Genomic DNA, 18547 nt, shown 5'->3' on the forward strand with positions numbered 1-18547 from the left:
GACTCACCTTCATTCCACTATTCCCACATATCAATCGAATTTTGCAAACGTGATGTGAACACTTTTTGCACTACCTCCGCCTCTATGCCTACTTCTTTGAACGTGAACCCCACCTACTCCCGAAGACCCTTTCTCCCGCCTCCAACAAATTCCATCTTCCTGGACACACCATCCTGGCCTCCTATCCTCCCTTGACATCTTCATCTGCGCTGTAATGTTCTCCGTTCTGTGATGATTGGTGGTGGTTTAACCTGAAGGTTACCATGCACCAGGTGAAGGGAGAGGTTGAGAAGGAGAATCCATTTATTATAGATAGATATTCTAAATGTGTATCAGCAACACCCATGAATGAATGAACAATGTCATGCAACTAAAATTCCCATTCCATGAACTATTCTGTCCCACTTCAGGGACACTTCCATCCTTTACAATGTGTGGTGATACCTTGTTTGCACAGACCGAGATATTCTGTATTCCTGTGTGTGATGCGATGTCCTCTTGCAGTGACAATTGCACTGAATCACATTGTCTGTAAGGGTGGTAGAAGCAGAAACCCTGATAATAGTTAAGGCATATTAAGGTGCACACTTACGATGCCAAGGCAGACAAAGCCATGGGCCAAGTGCTGGAAAATGATATTAGAATAGTTAGGTGGCTGTTTTTGATGGGCACAGACTCGATGGGCCACAGAGCATTTTTCCATAACATCGAACTCCCAGACACTGGACATATCACATGCAGCATCTGAAACCAGGTCAGAAAAGGAAGTATTAGAATAGATGACATGTGATCTGGGTCTGTGCAAACAAAAGATCACCACACTTTGTATAGGGTGGGAGGGTCCATGAGAGGGGGCAGAGAAGATTTATCAGAATGGTTCATGGAATGGTGTATTGCTTCCCTGGTGCTTGGAAGAGAGGGGGTGCAGAATGTACTCAAAGGGGAGATGGGCCAATAGAAGGTCATTGTACACATTGGAATTCATGATATAGGATGAGAAAAGGATTAGATTCTGAAGGGAAAATATAGAAAGTTAGGCAGGAGGTCCTCAAGAGTAGTAATATCTGGATTACTCCCGGTGCTATGAGCTAGTGAGGGTAGGAATAGGAGGATAGAGCAGATGAATGCATGGCTGTGGAGCTGGTGTTTGGGAGAAGGCTTCATATTTTTGGATCACTGGAATCTCTTCTGGGGTAGAAGTGACCTGTACAAGAAGGACAGAATCCACCTGAATTGGAAGGGACTAATTGGCAGGGAGATTTGCAAGGGCTGCTTGGGAGGATTTACACTAGTAAGTTTGGGTGGGGGGGTGGGGGGGGAGGTGTTTAGGACCCAGGGAAATAGTGAGGAAAGACATCAACCTGACACTGGTACAGTTTGGAAAGGGGTCAAGTCAAACAGTCAGGGCAGGCAGGAACAAAGGACTGATAAAATAAACTGCATTTACTTCAACGCAAAAGGCGCTACAGGGAAAGCAGATAAACTCAAGGCATTGTTAGGAATTTGGGACTGGGATATCATAGCAATTACAGAAAAATGTGGCTCAGGGATTGACAGCAGCTTAATATTCCAGGATGCAAATGCCATAGGAAGGATAGAAAAGGGGGTAAAAGAGGAGAGGGAGTGGTGTTTTAGATAAGGGATAGCACTATAGCTGTACATAGGCAGGATATTCCTGGGAATACATCCAGGGAAGTTATTGGTTGGAACTGAGAAACAAGAAAGGGATGATCACCTTACTGGGATTGTAGTATAGCCCCTCCTAATAATTAGCAAAAAGTTGAGAAACAAATTTAAGAGGAGATCTTTAGTTATCCAGAGGAATAATAGGGTGGTTATGATAGGGGATTTTGACTTGCCAAACATAGACTGGGACTGCCATTGAGTTAAGGATTTCGATGGAGAGGAATTTGTTAAGTGTATACAAGAAAATTTTCTGATTCAGTACGTGGATGTACCTACTAGAGAAGATGCATAACTTGACCTACTCTTGGGAAATAAGGCAGGGCAGGTGACTGAGGTGTCAGTGGGAGAGCACTTTGGGGCTACTAACCATAATTCTATTAGTTTTAAATAGTAATAGAAAAGGATAGACCAGATCTAAAATTTGAAGTCCCTAACTGGAGGAAGGCTAATTTTAACGGTATTAGGCAAGAACTTTCAAAAGCTGATTGGGGGCAGATGTTTGCAGGTAAAGGGACAGCTGGAAAGTAGGAAGCTTTCAGAAATGAGATAATGAGAGTCCAAGAAAAAAAACCCTATATTCCAGTTAGGTTGAAAGAAAGACTAGTAGGTGTAGTGAATGCTGGTTCAAGAAACTGAGATTTTGGTTGAGAAAAAGGAGAGCTTATGCCCGAAACGTCGATTCTCCTGCTTCTTTGATGCTGCCTGACCTGCTGCGCTTTTCCAGCAATACATGTTTCAGCTGATCTCCAGCGTCTGCAGTCCTCACTTTCTCCTAGAGAATAGGGCCCATCAAAGCTCAGCAAAGCAGACTATATGTGGAGCCATAGGAGGTGGAGGAGATAACCCAACAAGTATTTTGCATCAGCGTTTACTGTGGAGAAGGACATGGAAGATATAGGATTTGGGAAATGGATGGTGACATCTTGAAAAATGTCTGTATTACAGAAGGTGCACGATGTCTTGAAATGCATAAAAGTGGATAAATCCCCAGGAGCTGATCAGGTGTACCTTAGAACTCTGTGGGAAGCTAGGGAAATGATTGCTGGGCCCTTGCTGAGATATTTGTATCATCAATAGTCACATGTGAGGTGCTGGAAGACTGGAGGTTGGCAAACATGGTGCCACTATTTAACATAGGTGGTAAGGAAAAGCCAGGGAACTATAGACCAGTGAACCTGACATCAGTGGTGTGCAAGTTATTGGAGGGAATCCTGAGGGACAGGATTTACATGTATTTGAAAAAGTAAGGACTGATTAGGGATAGTCAGCATGGCTTTGTGCATGGAAAATTATGTCTCATGAACTTGAGTTTTTTGAAGAAGTAACAAAGGGGATTGATGAGGGCAGAACGGTGGACGTGATCTGTATGGACTTCAGTAAGACATTCAACAAGGTTCCTCATGGGAGTCTGGTTAGCAAGGTTAAATTATGTGGAATAAAGGGAGAACTAGCCATTTGGGTACAACATTGGCTGGAAGGTAGAAGACAGAGGGTGGTTGTGGAGGGTTGCTTTTCAGACCAGTGGTGTGCCACTAGGTTCGGTGCTGGGTCCAATACTTTTCATCATTTATATAAATGATTTGGATATTATCATAGGAGGTGTGGTTAGTAAGTTTGAAGATAACAGCAAAATTGGAGGTATAGTGGACAGTGGAGAAGTTTACCTCAGATTACAACAGGATCTTAATCAGATGGGCCAATGGGCTGAGAAGTGGCAGATGGAATTTAATTTAGGTAAATACAACGTGCTGCATTTTGGAAAAGCAAATCAGAGCAGGACTTATATACTTAATGGTAAGCTCCCTCCGGAGTGTTGCTGAACAAAGAGACCTTGGAGTGCACAGTCACAAGTAGTTAGGATAGTGATGAAGATATTTGGTATACATTCCTTATTGGTCAGAACATTGAATATAGGAGTTGGGAGGTCATGTTGTCGCTGTAGAGGACATTGGTCAGGTAACTTTTGGAATCTAGGTGAAACCTAAAAGGGTTCAGAAAAGATTTACAAGGATGTTGCCGGAGTTGGAGGATTTGAACGAGAGGGACAGGCTGAATAGGCAGGGCTTTTTTCCCGGAGCATCGGAGGCCGAGGTGGTGACCTTTGTAAAATCACAAGGGGCATGGATAGGATAAACAGACAAGGTCTTTTTCCCTGGGGTGGAGGAGACCAGAACTAGAGGGCATAAGTTCAGGGTGAGAGGGGGAAGATATAAAAGGGACTTAAGCAGTAAGAGGGTGGTGCATGTATTGAATGAGCTACCACAGGAAGTGGTGGAGGCTGGTACAATTATAGCATTTAACAGGCATCCACATGGGTATATGAATGGGAAGGTTTAGAGAGAAATGGGCCAAGTGCTGGCAAATGGCACAAGATTAGATTAGGATATCAGGTTGGCATGGACGAGTCGCACCGAAGGGTCTGTTTCCATGCTGTACTTCTTTATGACTCTAAGTTACCCACCACTGATGTAAGGCTCACCAGTCTGTAGTTCCCTGGCTTTTCCTTGCAGCCTTTCTTTAATAATGACATTACCCATCATTCAGTCTTTTAGCGTACCACCTGTGGCTTTTGGTGATACAAATAAGACAGCATAAGGTCATAGCTGCAGAAATTAGGCTATTCAGCCCATCAAATCTGCTCTGCTATTGAATCATGGTTGAGAGTCTCCACTGTAAATTGTCTTCCCTTTACTCTAAGGCTGTGCCCTCAGGTCCTCATCTCTCCTGCCATTGGAAACATCTTCCCAATGTCCACTCTGTCCAGGCCGTTCAGTATTCTGTAAGTTTCAATCAGATCCCTGCCTCATCTCATAAATTTTATCAAGTATCTTTCCAGAGTCCTCGAATGCACCATGTATGTTAAGCCTTTCATTCCTGGGATCATTCTTGTGAACTACCTCTGGACCTGCTCTCGGGCAGATACATCTTTCCTGAGATATGAGACCCAAAATTGCTCACAATACTCTAAATGTGGTCTGACCAGAGCCTTATAAAGCCTCAGAAGTACCTGCTTTACATTCTAGTCCTTTCAAGACGAATGACAACATTGTATTTGCCTTCCTAATTACGGACTCAAACTGCAAGTTTACCTTAAGAGGTTCCTCGACTAGGACTCCCAACTCCCTTTGTGCTCCAGATTTCTGAATTTTCTCCCCATTTAGAAAACAGGCCATGCCTCTATTGTTTCTATGAAAGTGCATGACCTCACACTTTGCCACATTGTATTTCATCTGCCACTCTCCTGTCTAAACCTTTCTGCAGCCTCCCTGTCTCCTCAATACTACCTGCCCTTCCACCTACTTTTATCATTTGCAAACTTAACCAAAATGTTCCTTCATACATACCATTAACGTATAAAGTGAAAAGTTGTCTTCCCAACTGTGTGTGTGTGGCCCCACAATTTCTTCCCTAGCTGCACACAATGTCCTGGATATACTTGATCAAGTGCTGGGATTTCCTTATATGTTTTAAGACCTGCAACCCCCAATCTGCTGTAATGTGGAGTCTTTTCAATTCTATACTGTTTATTTCCTCGAGCTCCCTAGCTTCCATGTCTTTCTCCACAGTAAATACTCACATGAAATTTAGGATCTCACTCATACCCTGTGGTTCCACATCACCTCATTGATTTTTAAGGGGCTCCATTCTCTTCCTCATTACTCTTTCATCTTTTCTACTTGCACAATCTGTTTGGATTCTCCTTTACCATATCTGCCAAAGCTTTCCCGTGTCCCCTTTTTGTGCTTCTTAAGTGTACACCTCTCCCCTCTGTACTCAAGGAATTCAGTTGATCCCGTTTGTATATTACTTACAGTTTAGAAACAGGCCCTTCGGCCCAACAAGTCCACACCGACCCACCGAAGCACAACCCACCCAGACCCATTCCCCTACATTTACCCCTTCACCTAACACTACGGGCAATTTAGCATGGCCAATTTGCCTAACCTGCACATTTTTGGACTGCGGGAAGGAACCGGAGCACCCGGAGGAAACCCACGCAGGCACGGGGAGAATGTGCAAGCTCCACACAGTCAGTCGCCTGAGGCGGGAATTGAACCCGGGTCTCTGGCGCTGAGGCAGCAGTGCTAACCACTGTGCCACTGTGCCACCCACACATATCCCTGACACATGCCTCCTATTCTTGACCAGAGCCTCCAATATCTCTGGTCCCCCAGTGTTCCCTTCACACTAACATTCTGTCCCTGAACTCTCGTCTCGCTTTTCAGTTGCCAGAAGCCTCTTTACCTGTGAACAGCTCCCCCCCCAATCAACTTTTGAAAGTTCCTGTCTAAAATTGGCCTTGCCCCAGTATTGAACTTTAGTTTGTGGAACAGGCTTATCCTTATCCATAACTGTTTTAAAAGTAATAGATCTATGGTCATTGGTCCTACAACACTTCAGCTACTTGCTGTGCCTAATTTCCCAAGAGAAAGTCATGTTTTGCTGCTTCTCTGGCAAGGCACTCTCCATATTGATTGAGAAAGTTTTCTTGAACACACTTAACAGATTCCTCCCATCTAAACCCTTAACACTATGACTGTCCCAGTATAGGTTTGGAAAGTTAAAATCGCCTACCATGACAGCTCTATTATTCCTACAGATATCTGCAATCTCCCTATATATTTGCTCCTCAATTTCTCACTGTCAATTGGTAGAACCAATAGAAGTCCCATCAAGTGATCATCTCCTTCATATTTTTCAGTTACACCCATATAACTTAACTGAGCAAGCCCTCGAGGAATATCCTCTCGAAGTACTGCCATGATATTTTCCCTAATTAAAATCGTTGCTCCCCTTCTACCTGTCCTAAAGCATCTGTACTTGGAACATTGAGTTGCCAGTCCTGTCTATCCCTCAGGCATTTTCCTGAAATGGCTATGATATGACAGTGCCATGTTCCCATCCATGCTTTTTCAGATAATTAGCAAATAAGGCAGGATGAAAATGTGAAGATTATTTTTTTCTCAGCATGTTCCGAAGATTTTAAACAATTGTACTTCTTCTCAGTTTGGTTTCATTGACAATCTAGCAGTTTCCCTAGGTGTCAGCTCCAGAATGACCAGATTAATTTCTCGCAGTTTCACAATCTGTGTTGTCTTCTGGTTTCTGTGTGGAAGAGTCTATGAATGTCCAAGACCAGTGCAGTCACTGGAACAAGACTGTGGAAATGTGAGGATTAAGGAAAAGGCGTTTTCTCCAGCCAACCTGGAAATTCACCAGTGCAGTCACGCGGGGGGAGAGACCATTCACCTACTCTGATTGTGAGAAGGGATTCACTTGGTCATTCATTGTGCTGATACACCACCGAGTTCACATTGGGGAGAAATTGTTCATCTGTTCTAAGTGTGGGAAAAGATTCACTCGTTCATCTAACTTACCGTTACATCAGCAAGTTGACACTGGAGAGAACTGATTCACCTGTTGTGAGTGAGGGAAGGGATTTACTCGGTCATTCAACCCGCGAGTTCACACTGAAGAGAAAGCATTCACTTGCTCCACGTGTGGGAAGGGATTTACTCAGTCATTCAAACTTTTAAGACACCAGTAAATTCACAAGAAACCACAGATGAAGGGTTTTGCTCTGGTTCAGAATGTGCTGAGAGCAGACACTTTCAGACAAATGTGCAAGAGGAAGCTAAAAGGGTGGACATAATGCATGACAGGTAAAACAACAGAAAATCCTTAGTTGTTTTACAGATATCTCAATGATGAAAAAATAATGAAGGAAAGAGTAAAGTCAATCACCGTGGGAATTTGTATGTGGAGCTAAAGGATGCAGGCCTGGTTTGAAATGAATACTTTGACTCAGTGTTCACTAGAGAGAGATGATATGAATATGGAAATCTGGGTTAGGTTCTGTGAAAACATTAAAGAAATTAATAGACAGTAGTCTGATAAGCTTCAAAGTAGATGAATCTCCAAGACTGGATGGAATGTATCCCAGGTTGCTGGGTGAGGCAAGGTATAAAAGAGCACAGGCATTTGCAAAAGTTCTCAATTTCTTTCTGGCTACAGGAGAGGTACCAGGGGACTGGAGGAGTGCCAATTTCATGGTTATTATACAAAAGGGAGCAAGGTATGAACCAAGAAACTACAGGCCATTCAGTCTAACCTTGGTTGTTGTGAAACTATTAGAAGCAATTAGGACAGTTAGAATTAATTTGCATTTGAAGGGGCAGAGATTAATCAAGAACAGTCAGCATGGTGTTGTTAATAAGAGGTCAAGTCTGAACAATTTAACACAATATTTTGAAAAGGTGTCCAAGTGTGTTCATGAGGACAAGGCTTTTCTTGTAGTCTAATTCAACTTAAGCAAGGCTTTTGGGAAGTGAAGTGTTTGGATAGGTTTCATTGGAGACCTGACAGCAAAGGTAAGGGTTCATGGAATGCATTGAAATTTGGCAATTTAGAACCAAGTTTGCCCAGGTAGCAGGAACCAGTGGTAATGGTTGAGTAATGTTTTCCCAACATGGAGTCTGTGTCCCATTGGTCCTATCGGGGTTAGTGTTGCCACTATTGCTATTACTGTTTTATATAAATGATTTCAACTTGAAAGTTGGGCAGGCTGATCTATTAATTCCCAGGTGCAGTCTTTTTCCCAGAGTTGGGGAATCAAGGATTAGAGGGCATTAGTGTAAGGTTAGAGGGAAAAGAATAAAGGAACCTGAGGGACAACCTTTTTACACCGGGTGGTATGCATATGGAATGAGCTGCCAGCGGAAGTCGTTGAGGCAGGTACATTAACAACATTTAAAAGGCATTTAGACAAATATATGGATAGGAAAGGATTAGAAGGATATGGGCCAAGTGCAGGGAAATGGGGTTAGTGTTGATGGACATTTTGGTCAGCATGGACCAGTTTGGGCCAAAGGGCCTGACTCTGCGCTTTCAGTCTCTATGATGCCATAATACAAAATGTGTGGTATGCTAAATAGTGAAGAGGATAATATACATAACATAATAATATACATAACATATATATATATATATATATATATATATACACAACATACATAACAGAATATACATACAGAATAATATACATAACTTGGTCAGATGGACTGATCAATGGCAAATGGAATTCAATGTGGACAAGTGGGAAGTGAAGTGTTTGGATAGGACAGTTGGTCAATGAGTTCGGCTGTTAACCAAAAGCTTAGTGGTTCATAGGCCAGTCAGGAAAGAAAACTTCATTGTTTTGTTTTACTCCTCAATCACCATACTCCACGACACAGTCCTGTGGGAATTTTGGCTGCAAGCTGATTTACTTTATATGTTGCTTGCACCATTGTTATCTCAAGTCGTCAAACAGACAGTATTTAATGCATGGTGCTGCAACTTATGAAAATTGCATTTTGCCTTTAATTGCTAAGGGCTGGACTTAAACCTAGGAATGTCTTGTTATGACTGTACAGGTGTTATTGAAGCTGCTTCTGGCATACTATTTACAGTTTTTGTCCATATATTCAAGAAATTATGTGTTAACTAGCCTTCAAAAGAATGAAGGGAGATCTTATTGAAACATACAGAATTCCTGGGAGTCTTGACAGGACTGAAAATGAGAAGATCTTTCCACTAGTGGAGGAATCCCAATCTGAGGGACCAACTTACTAAGGAACGTACATTAAACTATAACTGATTTGCAAAAGAATTTCTGCTATGAGTGAAATGAACTCCTGGATTTCTCAACCACAGAATCGTGGAGTTTAGATCAACAAAAGCATTTATACAAGTGGCAGCTAGATTCTTGAAATATCAAGGAGTTGAAGGCTATGTCGAATTGGCACAAAAGAGGAGTTGAAGCCTAGGGCAGATCAGTTATGATCTTAGAGAATCTGATTAAATAATAATAACTCTTCTGCTGTTTGCACACCACACTCCAAAAATGATGTACTGATGGATTCCTTCTTAATTAATATATTATGATATTAATCTCTGGTTTGATGGATATCTGTATTATTATCTGCATCCCATTCAAAAGAGCAAGTCTGCAGATAAATCTTTGCAGTTCTCATAGCAGCTGTTGTACTCAGCATTCCACATGGTTCAGCAAGTGTCCAACTAACAGAATCTGAGCTCATTGCACAGGCACAGAATTGATAGTATATAGAGCACACGTGGAGCAAACACTGACAATAGATTGTTTCCTTTCTTATCTCCAAAAATGTGAGGAATGAGGCAGACAGAAAGGTGAGATGGATTGGGTGAGTGGACGGAAAGGTTCCGTGAACATAGTATATAAGGTGTAAATCCTTGTTGTGCTGTTTGCACAGAGCAAGGATGCATTGGAGTATGGAAGCTATCGTCCACAGACAAGGCCCGAAATAACAGCTGTCATCTTGATTGGGGGCACTGATACAGATATGTGATCACCATTTTCTAGGGGAAATGTTAGGAATGACTAAGGGAAACTTGCTGCCCATTCTTCAGAATGCAGACAACCTGTGTTAGCCTTTCACATCAAATGTCACATTGATGTGGCAGTGTGGCAGCAGAAAAGGAAGAATTGTCCTTGATGTTTGGATGGCTTGTTCTCTTTCAACTTTAATGGAATACACTCTGTTCTGTTGTGTAAAACTGCTGCCTCATATGAATATGGAGCAGTGATAGACTAGTATGCTCATCAACATGAGAAACATTTATCAAGCCAGATGTGAATTGTCCAGTTAACGGTCAGCTGGAGTCATAACAGTTATGATCATTGGGTCCAGTAGTGACAAGGAAACAGATGAGAGTTTGAGCACCTGATAAGCTGAGACTAAGGTGGGGTTCTATGATGTTACTTAGATGGAAATAGGCGAACTTGGTGATGATGGGATTATATAGGTGGAAAGTCATCGTGGGGTGAAATATTTTGTGAACAATCAAATTCAGCCTCAGACAGCTGCCAAAGAGAGAGAGGTAAAATAGTGATACTGAAGTGCAGTTTCTAGTGGGATACGATGGCAGTGGTTTTAAGCCTTCCCAATCTTAATTTGTCCACTTAATGAGCTCATCAACTATTTGATGGTCTGAGGCTTGGACGTGATGGTGTTCACATAAACTTGCTACCCTTGTCCTTGTCATATGTGGAGAGTGCAGGTTTGTGAGTTAGTGTCAAAACTCTGCAGAGGTTTTGGAGAAACAACTACAGAACCTTCAAATTTAAAATCCTGAAGGTGCCAGAACTGAACACACATTCAGCACAGTAGGATGCTGCAAAATGGGCTTCTCCACTCTGTTTATTTTTGTTTCCTTCTCATTTTTCCTTTTTTTCTCTACCTTGCTTGTATTTTCCCCTTCTGGGTGTTTATCTTCCTTGTGACAAGTCTCAGCCTAGACTCTCATGATGGGTGCCAGGCAGGTCTCTCAGCAGCTCGTGGCAGGTCCTGGCCTGGATTCTTGGTGACTGTCAGCCTGGTTTCTTGGCGGTACGTCAGCTGGTCTCAACTTGGCGTGAAAGTAGATCCTGCCTTGGTGTGTTCTCGAGGTGCCAGAGAAGATCGGAGAGGGCAGCAGTTTCAGCAGCAGTGACAGTAATTGCAGCACTGGTGCTGAGAACAATCAGCTGAGGTCTCCTGAAGAGCAGATAAGTGGAGGACTCATCAAAGCCTGTGGAACTTTCAGTTTGTTCTTTTATTTTCAGAGTTGAAGCTATGAAAGACTGGAGAAGATTTGTAGTTCAGGTTGAGGTTCTGGATATAAATTTGCTCACTGAGCTGGGAGGTTCATTTTCAGACACTTTGTCACCATACAAGGTATCATCAGTGAGCCTCTGGTGAAGCACTGGTGTGATATCCCACTTTCTATTTATGTGTTTAGATTTCCTTGGGTTGGTGATGTCATTTCCTGCGGTGATGCCCCACTATCGCTAGTATCCTTACATACAGATGAGGAAGGACACCACTTTGACTGGGACAACACACCCATCCTAGAACAAGCCAAATAGAGAATTCCTAGCATACCAACCAGAACTCTATCAACAAATACATCGATTTGGATCCCGCTGAGAAATAAAACAGGAAGTGACATCACAAACACAGGAAATGACATCACCAACCCAAGGAAACCTAAACACATAAATAGAAAGCAGAACGTCACACCAGTGCTTCACCAGAGGCTCACTGATGATGTTACCTAGTATGGTGACAAAACGTCCGAAAATGAACCTTCCAGCTCAGCGAGCAAACGTACATCCACTACAAAAGACTTTAATGTAGTCTATAACCTATTTCTTTATTTTTCTATTATTCTATGAAGTAATTTTTAAGTCACATTTCACTTACTACTTTGTACATAACTTTTTTTTGAAGATTTAGGTACCAAGGTAGGTATCTAAGATGGCACCATCTGTGACAACATTATACACTTTTTGCTATACTCCTGTACTTGAGTACATGTGACAATAAAAATCTAAATCAATACGCTGTAGGTGGTCCGACAAATGTCTATATTACTGAATTCGGCATTGTCTGTACTGTTAAATGTCATGAATGTGACTCTAACAGGCTGTGACTTAACCAATCTGTGAGACAGCTTTCCCAATTTTGTGTCAAATTTTCTGGTATTATGAAGGAGAACTTTGCATAGTCAATGGCAATTGTTGTTCTTGTTTCAGGTGTTCAGGTTGATGCCAGTGTTTCTTTTGGTTTTCCTCGAGTCTTTTATGCAATTTTGGGTAGTTTTATTCAAGTGAGTGGTTTGTTTAGCCTTTTCAGAGAAAACAGTTGCGCTCTGGAGTCACGTATAGGCCTGACTAGACAATTTCTGAAGACCTCCTTCCCTGAAGTAATTTAGTAAGATAGACTGTTGTTAAGATCTGCATTTCTTTTCAATGGTAATTTCACTGTTGCCACTTCAGTTACAGAGACTGCTTTAAATCGATCTTTTTAAGAAAGATGCTCAGTCAGATCCTCATACTTGTTGAAGTTGAGAGTGGAGGAGAGGGGAGGTAGAGTTATTTGAAAGAAAATAATCTGCTACCAGACTAGTGCTGCTTAAACACATCATCTGAAACAGACCCCAGAAAACATACATCAATCGATTAAATTCCAAATCCTGTAGTTGCTTATTGGTGTTTCAACAGACCAGATATATCAGAAAATTCCATTGTGAATTCCCAGCTGAATAGTCTCTACCCTGTGGCTATATATTGATGTGCAGTGACGCAGTCATTACTATACAAAATTCAATTCCAATTATATCTCCAGTAACAGCACCTTTAGTAGAGCAAGACTTATTAACATCAGTAAAAACAGCCCAATGACCATAGTTCATTCCTTGGTGTGATGAACAGCAAATCCTTCAGCTGTGGTTATTTGTGAATTTGCTGGTGTATTAGTAGGTGGGGTAATCGAGTGAATCCCTTCCCACACACTGAGCAAGTGAATGGCCTCTCTCCCGTGTGTACTCGCTGGTGTGTTCGTAGGTGTGCTGACTGAGTGAATCCCTTCCCACACGTGGAGCAGGCAAATGGTCTCTCTCCAGTGTGAACTCGCTGGTGGCTGTGTAGGTTGGATGACTGAATGAATCCCTTTCCACACTCAGAGCAGTTGTACAGTTTCTTCCTAGTGTGAACTCGCTGGTGTAACAGCAGGTGGGATGAATCAGCAAACCCTTTTCTACACTCAGAACAAGTGAATCTTTTCTCTCCAGTGTGAACTTGCTGGTGTATCAACATGTAGGATGAGCGAGTGAATCCTTTCCCACACTCAGAGCAAGTGAATGGTCTCTCCCCAGTGTGAACTTGCTGGTGTTTGAGTAGACTGGATGAGCGAGTGAATCCTATCCTACAAACACAGCAGGTGAATGGCTTCTCTCCAGTGTGAACACGTTGGTGTCTCAGAAAATCGGATGACTGAATGAATCCTTTCCCACACTCCAAGCAGGTGAATGGTCTGTCCGCAGCGTGAAGTCGCTGGTGTTTGAACAGGTGGGATACATCAGCAAAGCCTTTTCCACACACAGAGCAGATGAATGGTTTGTCCCCAGTGTGAGTTCGCTGATGTGTCAACAGCTGGGATGACTGAGTGAATCCTTTCCCACACACAGAACAAATAAATGGCTTCTCCCCAGTGTGACTGCGTTGATGAAGTTTCAACTGGGATGGGTAAAGACATTCCTTTCCGCACTCCTCACATTTCCACAACCTCTTCCCAGTGTCATTGCACTGATGCTTTGATTGGTCAGATGAATGATCAAATACTTGTCTGCACACAGAACATGCATCCAATTTCTCCAAAGTGTGCTCAGTGCTTTTTCCCTCCATGGTCAAAATCCTGGATGTGGTTTTTCTCTGATTGCAAAAGCACCTTTGAAGAAAGAAAAAGATTGTGACAGTACCCAGAAAAATAGAGACATATTGTCAAATTGAACCAAATTAATCTGGTCTTCTGTGGGGCAAAAGTACCATGAAAATTGCTGGATGATAGTTAAAATTCAACACATTCATAAGTATATTTCAGGGACAGAAACCAGAGTGTTTGCACAAAGCTGTAGAAGGAGACAGAACTGAAGAGTGTGGCGCTGATAAAGCACAGCCAGTCAGGCAGCATCCGAGCAGGAGAATTAATGTTTCAGGCAAAAACCCTTCATCAAGAATGAGGCCTGTGACCCAAGGGGGCTGAGAGATAAAAGGGAGGGGTGTTGGAGTGGAGAAAGGTAGCTAGAATGCAATAGGTAGATGAATTGGGGTGAATATGAGAGGGCGGAGAGGAGGGTGGGACGGCTAGGTGGGAAGGGAAATGGATAGGTATGACAGGTCAAGAGGGCAGTGCCAAGTTGGAAAGTTAGATCTGGGATAAGGTGGGGGAGGGGAAATGAGGAAACTGGTGAAATCCACATTGATCCTTCATGTTTGAAGAGTCCCAAGGTGGAAGACAAGGCATTCCTCCTTCAGGTGGTGGGTGATTAGGGTTTGGCAGTGGAGGAGGCCCAGGACTTGTATGTCCATGGCAGAGTTGGAGGGGAGTTATTACATTCAGCCATGGGACAGTGGAGTTGTTTTGTGCCTGTATCCCAGAGATATTTTCTGAAACGTTCCACATGTTGGCATCCTGTGTCCCCAATGTAGAAGAGACTACATCCAGAGCAACAGACAAGGTTGATGACATGTGTAGAAGTATAGGTAAATTAATGATGGATGTGGAAGGATCCTTTGGGACCTTGGACAGAGGTAAGTGTGGAGGTGTGGGTGCAGGTTTTGCAATTCTTGAGGTAGCAAGGAAAGGTGCCAGGAATGCAGGGTGGGTTGGGTGGGGTGGACTGTGAGTGTGGACCTAACAAGAGAGTCATGGAGGGAATGGTCTTTACGGAATACAGATAGAACATTGAACATTACAGCGCAGTCCAGGGCCTTTGGCCCTCGCTGTTGTGTCGACCTGTGAAACCAATCTGAAGCCCATCTAAACTAAACTAATCCATTTTCATCCATATGTCTGTCTAATGACCACTTAAATGCCCTTTATGTTGGCAAGTCTACTACTATTGTAGGTAGGCCGCTCCACGCCGCTACTACTCTGAGTAAAGAAACTACCTCTGACATCTGTCCCATATTTATCACCCCTCAATTTAAAGCTGTCCCCTTGTGCTTGCCATCACCACATGAGGAAAAAGGCTCTTACTGTTCACGCTATCTAACCCTCTGATTATCTTATACGCACGGTGGCACAGTGGTTAGCACTGCTGCCTCACAGCGCCAGAGACCTGGGTTCAATTCCCGACTGTGTGGAGTTTGCACATTCTCCCCGTGTCTGCGTGGGTTTCCTTCGGGTGCCTCGGTTTCCTCCCACAGTCCAAAAATGTGCAGGTTACGTGAATTGGCCATGCTAAATTACCCGTAGTGTTAGGTGAAGGGGTAAATGTAGGGGAATGGGTCTGGGTGGGTTGCGCTTCAGCTGGTCGGTGTGGACTTGTTGGACCGAAGGGTCTGTTTCCTCACTGTAAGTAATCTAGTCTTAATTAAGTCACCTATCAATCCTCTCCCAATGAAAACAGCCGCAAGTCCCTCAGCCTTTTCTCAAAAGACCTTTCCTCCATACCAGGAATATCCTAGGAACCCTTTCCAAAGCTTCCACATCCTTCCTATAATGCAGTGACCAGAACTGTATCCAATACTCCAAGTGCAGCCGCACCAGCATTTTGTACAGTTGCAGCATGATCTCACGGCTCTGAAACTCAACCCCTCTAACAATAAAAGCTAACACACTGTATGTTCTCTTAACAACCCTATCCACCTGGTGGTAACTTTCAGGGATATATGGACACCTAAATCTCTCTGTTCAGCTTTACTACCAAGAATCTACCATTAGCCCAGTACTCTGCATTCCTGCTACTCCTTCCAAAGTGAATCACCTCACACTTGTCTGCATTAAACTCCATTTGCCACTTCTCAACTCAGCAGCTTATCTATGTCGCTCTTTAACCTGCAACATCCTTCAGCACTATCCACAACTCCACCAACCTTAGTGTCATCTGCAAATTTACTAATCCATCCTTATACGCCTTCATCCAGGTCATTTATAAAAATGACAAACAGCAGTGGCCCCAAATTGATCCTTGCAGTACACCACTAGTAACTGAGATCGGGGTGGGGAGTGAAATATATCCCTGGTGATGGGGTCTGTTTGTAGATGGTGGCAAGGAAGTTAGTGGGGTGGAAGGTGAGGATTGGAGAGGGGGGGTCTGTCCTTGTTGCAGTTGGAGGGGTGGGGTTTAAGGACAGAGATGCTGAAAGTGGATGAAATGTGCTGGAGGGTATCGTTGACCATGTGGGAGGGGAAATTGCAGTCTTTGTAGAAAGAGACAGGTATTTAAAAGGCAGCAATGAAGGAGAAGCATTTTGTACATCTCAACCTTCGAGTCGTAGAGATGTACAGCACAGAAACAGACCCTTTGGTCCAACTCATCCATGCCGACTTGGTATTCTAACCTAATGTAGTCCCATTTTTCAGCATTGGCCCATATCCTTCTAAACCCATCCTATTCATTTCCCCATTTAAATGCTGCAATTGTACTAGCCTTCACCATTTCCTCTGGCAGCTCATTCCATACATGCATCACCCTCTGTGTGAAAAGGTTGCCCTTTAGATCCCTTTTATATCTTTCCCCTCTCACCCTAAACCTACGCCCGCTAGTTCTGGAATCCCCCACCACATGCAAAATACTCTGTCTATTCATCCTATCCATGCCCCTCATGATTTCATAAACCTCTATAAGCCTCCACACTCCAGGAAAACAGCCCCAGCCTATTCAACCTCTCCCTATAGCTCAAATCCTCCAACCCTAGCAACATCTTTGTAAATCTTTTCTGAACCCTTTCAAGTTTTACAACATCCCTCCAATATTTCAAAAGTGGCCTAACCAGTGTCCTGTACAGCAACAGCATGACCTCCCAATTCCTGTACTTAACGCTCTGACCAATAAACGAAAGCATACCAAATGCCTTCTTCACTATCCTATCTACCTGTGATTCTACTTTCAAGGAGCTATGAACCAGCACACCAAGGTCTCTTTGTTCAGCAACACTCCCTGGGACCTTACCATTAAGCGTATAAGTCCTGCTCTGATTTGCTTTTCCAAAATGCAGCACGTCGTACTTACCTAAATTAAACTCCATCAGCCAGTTGACTAGATATTTTGACATGATTTCTAAACCTCCAACCCCCACCACCTAGAAGGACCAGGGTGACAGCTGAATATGAAACAACATCACAAATCTGCATTCCCCTCGCACATCATTGATCCAACAGCACTCTGCTCACTGAGTGACACTGGCTCCTTCCTCTAATGTCACTCGAGCTCATCAATAAGGGTAATGTCACCATCGTCTTACCAGACCCTGGGGTTGTTCTATGATTACAGAGACGACGGAGGTTTGCCCCTCCTCAGACAAAGGGGAGATGGTAAGGAGAGTCCTTAGCCAGGGGGTGTGAATTGAATCCATGTGTTAGTGACTCTGCACTTGCTCCTGATGCATCGTTACTGGATTAGTGGTGCTGGAAGAGCACAGCAGTTCAGGCAGCATCCAACGAGCAGCGAAATCAACGTTTCGGGCAAAAGCCCTTCATCAGGAATACAGGCAGAGAGCCTGAAGCGTGGAGAGATAAGCTAGTCTGCAGTCATTGTTTTTACCCTGATGCATCGTTCCCTGCCGTTGGCTTGAACTCACCGTTTGTGCATCGGTCAAATGCAAAATTAACCATCAGCGACCCAGCGTAGAAACGTAACTGCGCATGTTGAGGCTCTCCCCGGTTCTGGCTGATTGACGGCCGCTTCGGCCCAATAGGAAAAGAGGTCAAGCTGGAGGACCGAGCTCGAGCAGCTGGTCCTCCGGCCAATCAGAATGAACGGGGGGCGGGTCTGAATACTGATCCCTCACCATTCAGAACAATACAGGCTGGAAAGTGGTGGTTGTGTCTGTGTGGAGTGGGAGTTGTTCAATTTAGGGTAAAGGACATCAAGGTTTTCAATTTTGGACAGTCTGCACTGTTGGGATTTTATTTTTGCTGTATTATAAACTGGAAGTCAAATGGGATATGTGCTTGTGTTTGGAAGGAAGATCTGAATCAGCACATTACTAAAGGAAGTTTAATATCAGAGTAACAGAAATTCACAACTAAGTCTCATGATAGCAGTAATCCTGTTGCTATGGTGGGTGTTGGCATGAAACCTGTGTTAACTCAGCATTCCATATTTGGTATTTCCTGTCGACAAGACCTCTAATTATATCACATTGGTAAGTTGCCTCCTGTAATTGTAAAGAAATCTGTACATGAAAACAGAAGTGAGATCATAAGTTATCAGGGTTTTTACTTACAAGACAGTGTACTCAAACATTAATGTTGTGCGACGAAAATAAGAAGCATTTGTTCTTCGAAAACAT

General features: G+C 43.3%; 1 protein-coding gene across 2 annotated transcripts; it reads right to left on the reverse strand.

The window, feature by feature from the left end:
• Window positions 1-11490: 11490 nt before the first annotated feature.
• Window positions 11491-17915, reverse strand: LOC140476595 (uncharacterized). 2 transcript variants are annotated; one of them, XM_072569426.1, is made up of 2 exons: window positions 17834-17915; window positions 11491-13976 (listed from the first exon to the last, which is right to left on the reverse strand). In XM_072569426.1, exons 1-2 carry the CDS (start codon window positions 17842-17844, stop codon window positions 12980-12982), a joined length of 1008 nt encoding a protein of 335 aa, XP_072425527.1. In that variant the 5' UTR covers window positions 17845-17915; the 3' UTR covers window positions 11491-12979. The 2 variants fall into 2 exon arrangements, with proteins under 2 accessions (XP_072425527.1, XP_072425528.1); XM_072569427.1 differs by having other exon boundaries at window positions 17498-17904.
• Window positions 17916-18547: the final 632 nt, after the last annotated feature.

Source organism: Chiloscyllium punctatum, chromosome 4 (assembly GCF_047496795.1).
Source record: "Chiloscyllium punctatum isolate Juve2018m chromosome 4, sChiPun1.3, whole genome shotgun sequence".
NCBI lineage: Eukaryota > Metazoa > Chordata > Chondrichthyes > Orectolobiformes > Hemiscylliidae > Chiloscyllium > Chiloscyllium punctatum.